At 32.3% G+C, this 6,826-nt stretch overlaps 1 protein-coding gene and 1 pseudogene across 2 annotated transcripts; one reads left to right on the top strand and one right to left on the bottom strand.

Annotated features, from left to right (window-relative positions):
- Positions 1 to 443: 443 nt before the first annotated feature.
- LOC136346649 (rho-related GTP-binding protein RhoA-B pseudogene) lies at positions 444 to 1,528 on the bottom strand (annotated as a pseudogene).
- Positions 1,529 to 2,324: 796 nt separating this feature from the next.
- LOC136346821 (fas apoptotic inhibitory molecule 1) lies at positions 2,325 to 6,812 on the top strand. 2 transcript variants are annotated; one of them, XM_066296279.1, is made up of 5 exons: positions 2,325 to 2,484; positions 4,069 to 4,191; positions 4,251 to 4,453; positions 4,942 to 5,170; positions 6,498 to 6,812. In XM_066296279.1, the coding sequence occupies exons 3-5, from the start codon at positions 4,310 to 4,312 to the stop codon at positions 6,701 to 6,703; spliced, it is 579 nt and encodes a 192-aa protein (XP_066152376.1). In that variant the 5' UTR covers positions 2,325 to 2,484; positions 4,069 to 4,191; positions 4,251 to 4,309; the 3' UTR covers positions 6,704 to 6,812. The 2 variants fall into 2 exon arrangements, with proteins under 2 accessions (XP_066152376.1, XP_066152375.1); XM_066296278.1 differs by having other exon boundaries at positions 2,326 to 2,484; positions 4,289 to 4,453.
- Positions 6,813 to 6,826: the final 14 nt, after the last annotated feature.

Here is a 6,826-nt window from a genome sequence, read left to right as displayed (position 1 = left end):
TTCATATCCGAACATGGGGGCTATTCCGGGGACAAGTTAAATATGCATTCAGAGCATCAAAATATGCAGACTAAGCCAATATAATGTGGTTCGTTTCTCTAAAAAAAAATTTTTTAAGGTTCTATTCTTTCGGCTACTCTAAGATATGCGAATATAATATTCGGTGATACAAAATTATTTTCTTGTTTATATTCTTTTTTCTTGTTTCATGTCTTGTACTTAGTTCATGTTAAAACTATTCCTATTTCATCGCGAGTATGGAATAAAAATGATTTCCGAGTGTTTTGTTAATGTAAGTAAAAAGATATTGTATTACTGTCGTGAAATAGAACTATTATTGTTACAGAAAATGCTTGTGAATGAGAAATAATGAAGTGGATTCACTATATAAATGTAGATATAAATTCTGAAATGAGGCTCAAGCTTAAAAATAACAATTACCATTGATAATAAAAGAGTAGAAAACTTTATTTTACATATAAGAGCTAAATGCCACAGTCTGATGAAGTGAACTATCAACTTAAGTAATGTACAAAAAAATTATTATCTCCAGGAACAATATCCATTTACCTTACAGAAGTGTACATTTTTTCAAATACGTTTTTTTCCTAGGTTTTAATGCTAACAATGCAGCCTCCTCAAATATAGGACGAATTCCTGAACAAAATTTCGCCGAACATTCCATATATGCATTGGCCCGGATTTGCTTGGACATCTTGAGACCTTCCTCATAATTTACGCACTTATCGGGAATTCGATCACGACGATCCACTTTAGTTCCAACCAAAATATATGGCACATATCGTAAAAAATGTGTGATTTCTGGAAACCACTTCAATTTAACGTTACAAAGAGAATCTGGATTATCAATTGCAAAACATATAAGCACTACGTCACAGTTGGAGTAAGATAGCGGCCTAAGACGGTCATAATCTTCCTCACCAGCAGTGTCTGAAAGTACTAAATTGAAGTTTCTTTCTGCAATGGTAATGAATTTTATGTATGTATCGAATATTGTTGGGACGTGTTCTTCAGGAAACTCATTATTTGCAAACACAGTTAACAGACAAGTCTTGCCGCAACCTCCGTCACCAACTACCACTAACTTCCGTTTTAACAATTCTTCCATTTCATACAGTATGTTGGCACTTTCACGAGTGATTTCGATAAGCCGTAGACATGAAATTAGAATTTTAATATTTATTTAAAATTTTCTTATCATAGAGCAAACAAGAGAGTGTGTGTGTTAATAAATCGGGTTTCCTCCAGATGTTGTCCCTGTAATAAATTTTTGCGTCATCTATATGTTCGCAGTTTTATTTTCGGCATCAGTTTAGTGGAATAGATAAAAATCTATAATCTGACTAGATAAATCGATGTCGAATAGCGAGAATTTAACAACTGATGAAACACCCCACATACTTACTTTAAGCAAATAGCTTAAGTGCATTATTCAATAAGAAAACACGGAAAATGTACAAAAAGACACTGTTTTATTTTTCTTTTCTAAAAAAGTGTGAATGCGAAAAGTCAATAATAATTTGATGAACTCTATTCATATATCCCCTATTCACCACCATGTAAATTCTCCCTACCGTGTTCAGAATTCTTTTGAAATTAACCTGACTCATCACCAAGATCATTGCTTTAATAGCAAATTAGCTCTTAAGGATTGCTATCAAATAAAAATTTTAAAAGTAACTGTGGTTTTATTCGTATTATCCTACTGTCAAAGTTGGCAAGAGTTTGAAAAGCCGGCTTAATAGCTTTGCCAGTAACAGACTATTTCTACAGAAATGACAAAATCGAAGCAAAAGCTCCCAATATTATTCTGACACGTACGTATACTAAGTAGATCTCATAAAACTTATATACTGGATATTGTGCTGTCACTACTATGAAAATTTTGAGTTAAGTCTACTAAAATGATTAGGCATACTAGCATGACTTCCTGTTTTTGTTTCTATTTCTTGTCCAAACCAGGAAAATTTGACCACCGTGTACATAGTAAAAAATTACGGTTTTTTTTTATCTACGAAGCACATTTTATACCATTTCCTGTATAAAATTAATATTCTTCGCTAAAACTCCGCGTTTTATACCGGAAGTTTCACCTGATCACAGATTAAAATTTCAAATTTGTCGTATTTGTTTACGGTGTTGAATTTACATTCAAGTAGAGTTTATATGTAAACTGGAACGTTTTACAACACCTGAACTTTAAACGAAATACGGGTCCTGCGAAAACTCCTTATTTTCCCCCCTTTGAGGTTACTAAAACGTTTCTGCTGGCAACCCCGATATAAACATAAACTATTTTTCATCAAAGTTGGAAAACGGTAAAATCTATTATCAATCAGCCATTAACTTGATGCTCAGTTAAAATTTATTAAGGTCAATCGATACTCAATAGATAGTTATAAGGCAGAATTGATACACCACTGATTGAGTGCACAAGTGTTATTGAGAGGCTTCACTTAATTGGTAAGTGGGCGACCTTTTTATGTTATAAGACCTTTACCAATCTCTTGAAAACCCTATACAAGTACATAACGATATATATAGGTGAAAACAAAAACTTCACCATACGCGTTTCAAATAAGTATAACATTTTATACTCTTATACTTAATACTACATGTAGTACAATATAATAATTGATAAAATGAGGAAAAAATGCATAATAAAATTATTTTTATAAAGTGTAATCGTCAGTTAAAATGGAAGGTTTAAAAATTAAACAGTTACTAAAGTTGTTTCTAGTCGTTAGTGAGGATTAATTATAGGTCATATATGCAGGGTGTTACAGGGAAAGGTTCGCTCTGAACATGTTTTTCTTGACAATTTATTTATGAGAACACCAAAACACGTCAACTTCGATGTTGGAAAATTACCTCATTGTTTCGGAATAGTTTTGATGAAAATGATCGCCCAATGAGAGACAAATGAGTCTAAATTGTGCTGCTGGGTCATATTCAAATAGACAACAGAATGTATCGTTCTTTCAGGAGGTCCCAGAACATCGCAAAATCAAGGTGTCTTTTAGATAAACATTCCTTGAGAAATACCTATTAACAAACATACGTTTGTTAGAATTTCAGATTTCTGTCCGTTTTTTCTTTGCAGTTCTTCAAATTTATTAGACATTTAATTCAAATGTAGGATGCACATTTCTCATAAGAGTCTTTATCAACGGGCTTCTAAAGTATTTTTTATCTCCAAAAGTTCTTGCGATTTGGCATACATATATCAAATAGACTAATTAAAATTTGAAATTCCACGTCCAATTTAGAAATTTTTTTGTTTTTTGGTTTTTTTTTATAATCTTACTACTATTTTCCAGTAGTTTATAATAATGTCAAAAAAAAACTCTTCGATTTTACCATGATTCTCGAGCATGTCTTACGAAATTTATAACATAAACCTAGGCAAGAACCCAAATTTCAGTATTTTGAAGAGTTCCATGTACCAATGTTTTCCCAACACCAACTGGTGACTCACTGTAAAAATAGGGTGATTTTCCACACTCTTCGGCAAATAACCGGAAAAAAATTGATTGAAATGCTATATACAAAACGACGAACAAGCAAAAAATTTTATATATAAAATTTGTTGCAAAATCGAGATATTTTATATTGTTGGAACGTGCTCACTTAAAAAAAAATAGAACTCTAACCACCAAAATTACATTAAAAATGAAAAATATCTTGGGTCAAATAGGTTCCAACACTCCTTTAATAATGGCCAGAGAGTCAAACTTTCGATTTTTTAACGATACTTTCATTGGTACCAAGAAATCATTCTCAAAGAACTGTAAATCAGTGAAAGAGCGTACATTTTGTCTAATACAAGCCGATGTACGGCCTCTTCTTCAGTAATATGAATAAAATGAAATTAGACCAATCACCTAAATTCAACTTTTTGAAATAATGAGTTTACTTATGCCCAGAACTTTCTTCCATGAGGGACTAACACGAGGACTTTTTGGGTGTCTCACACATATTTGATGTATTCACATTTCATACACTTTACATTTGGTATTTTTCGTTTCTCTAATAATTTTTTCCTAGATTCTGAAAATGATGACAAATTTGTCACGAAATCATTAACAAGGATTGTTCGTCCGTGTTTCTGTGAAGGATGAATGTTACTCTCGACACTTACTAGAGCGTGAGGCGTTATTTCATAACAAGGTAATAAAAAAATATATTTAATTCATTAAAATTTCTTATGTTTTCCTAAAAAATCGCAGGCGGAATTATAGCAAGCTGCATTACCTAACCATTTTAGGTTCGTACACTTTATCTCCAAATGCAAAACTTACAACAAAACCCTGTACAAGATCGGTCTGACCTTGTTGCATACTGGAGCGTACCACTTTTTGATGGAGTTCATATTGTAGAGTTTGAGCATGGGACCACCACTGGTAAAAGAGTTTTAAGATTGGACGGAAAGGTTAATTCTTTTTTTATAAAATATTATAAGAATGATTCTTTATATTCTTTAATGGCTGCCTTTTAATGCAGAAATATCTAACATAATATATAACGATCATCAACTAAAGTAATAGAGGAAGATAATTTCCAAAAATCGTAAGCAATTTTTCAACATTTCTTTAATGGTTCGGATGGAAAGCAATCTCTTGGCAATGTTACCTGGAAAGTTTTCTGCACTAAAGCCCTGTTTTAAAGGTAAAATTTAAAGAATTTGAGGTACATTCCATTAGATAGTACTCCAAATTTCCATTTTAGCTGCAAAAGTATGCAATTGGAAGTCATGTCTCATACCTTTGCCAAAGAGACGGTTTTCGCAAAAACGGTAAAATAAAAGCCTTACCAAGATTCCTTGGAAATCCTCTTCCGTGTAAACTTTTAGGTATTGATTGTATTGCACTAGTGTCTAACCATGGGCCCTCACTATAATAATAACCTTATTGCTTTCAGGAAGTATTTCGCAAAGAATGGATGTTCAAACTAGTAGGCGATATAAAATTCACCCTTGGACAAGAAAATGTGAAATGCGAACTAAGAGTCGATCCCATCCCACCTTTTTCGTTCTCGTACTCATTGTGGGTAGATGGAAAACCGATTGAAAAATTTGCAGAAAAACAACAGGAGTCAATGAAATCTTGGAGCGTTGTAAATAACAGCAAAAGATTTGCAGTCGTGTTTGGTATGAAATATTTCCGTCACTTACTTTTAGATGAATATGAAAATACCCGTACTTAAATTTTAAAAAATTCGACATAATACTCTTTCAGTTTTGCATAAAACGGGTAAAAAGGTTAATAAGAACCTGATTTTCGTTCCATAGAAACGAAGAATCTCACCAATACCTAGGCTCTATTCCAAACTATCCATGGAAATTATCCTGTAGTTAAGTTGACAATATGTTAATAATGTGGCAGTAAAGTAAATGGCACTTGGTTAAGCTATTTAAATGGAAATTAAACAATATATGAATCGCGTTATCTGCAGAACTGTGCCGGTTAAAAATACATTGAGTATATTTTGTATCTATTATTACCTATATAACATTTTCTTATAAGCGGCCTCTGCAGTAAATATAAACTCAATAAAACCGCTATTAATTTCAACTCACACTAATAACTGTAAATAATATTCAGACAAACACAACCGTCAATAACTAACTATAAAATATACAATATACAGGTTGTCTCTAAAAGGTCTGAACAAAATTCTGCCAGATTTTGAGACAAAATTATGACGATTTAGCCCAACTTACCTTAGTCTAAAAGACGATGCATTTCAAAATGTTGGACGTCAAAGTGAAGAAATGAAAAAAGAAAAAAAATTAATTACTCGGTTTCTACATAAATGTCGCATTGGGAGATTTTTAGGGGCGAGAAATCAGAATCAGGTTAAATTTTCCATGCAAATTTAAGGGACGCTGTTAGTTCTAGGTAAACTCTCTTCAAACGGGCATTACTTTACACCCGGTATAAGACTTGTTTACTTTACTAGCAGGTCACTTTTGTGCCGTCAATATTACCAAAGTGGTTAATTTTCAAGTCCATATTCATATTGTGTTAAACGCATCCCTCATTGAAATCTAAAAATATATGCACCAACAAAATTGTAAGATCGTCAGGAAATAAGCATTCTAAATCCAACGCCAATTTATAAAATATTTATATGATCATAATGCAGTTGATATAGTGAATTATGAACTAATTTTTGATAGCTTGCTTAAAAAACTATCACCTATAATTGAATAATTGTTATTAAATAAATAATCCATAAAATTATTGCAAAATTGGTAATTTTATGCCTAAGTGCTCTGAAATCCAACGTAAAAGTATTTTTATGCTGACATATCTCTCTCTTACCCTAATTCTGGTTCTCTCCCTTCAAATGATGGCATACACCATATTTAAAACCCTAATAAACCGAAAAACACGACTTAATTACTATATGTAATGATTTACTTAAATATATTTTCGACAAGAATTTTACAGCATTTGGAATGCTTTTTCTAGCTAAACAGACCCTAGAGATTTGGGTAAACGGACAAGCGATGGACGTAGAACGAGAGTTTGTTGAAGATGGAATCGAGATGAAATTCATGATAGATCGTGCAGACGCCATGATAAGATCAACGGCGAAACAGGGAAAGAAAGAAATCGTCTACAAGTTGTATGTTGATAATAGGCTTGTCCTAGACGATTCCAATAATAACACGTAAAATTTGCTTTTATTGTTCAATTTCACTGTGGTTCCAGATTAAAAAAGGTTGTGAAACTGCTACAGAAATTTTCTTAATCTATTGGTGAATAAAGATGTTATCGTATAAAGATGGTTTCTTGGT

Source organism: Euwallacea fornicatus, chromosome 24 (genome assembly GCF_040115645.1).
Source record: "Euwallacea fornicatus isolate EFF26 chromosome 24, ASM4011564v1, whole genome shotgun sequence".
NCBI lineage: Eukaryota > Metazoa > Arthropoda > Insecta > Coleoptera > Curculionidae > Euwallacea > Euwallacea fornicatus.
Note: the sequence above shows the minus strand (reverse complement) of the source record. Positions and strands in the feature narration are given on the sequence as shown.

Bases quoted from the DNA above. Each gene is read 5' to 3' on its own strand.
- LOC136346821 (XM_066296279.1), top strand. From the start codon at position 4,310: ATGCAAAACTTACAACAAAACCCTGTACAAGATCGGTCTGACCTTGTT. The intron at 4,454-4,941 runs GTTAATTCTTTT...TATTGCTTTCAG, and splicing joins TTTTAAGATTGGACGGAAAG to GAAGTATTTCGCAAAGAATG. The intron at 5,171-6,497 runs GTATGAAATATT...TGCTTTTTCTAG, and splicing joins AAGATTTGCAGTCGTGTTTG to CTAAACAGACCCTAGAGATT.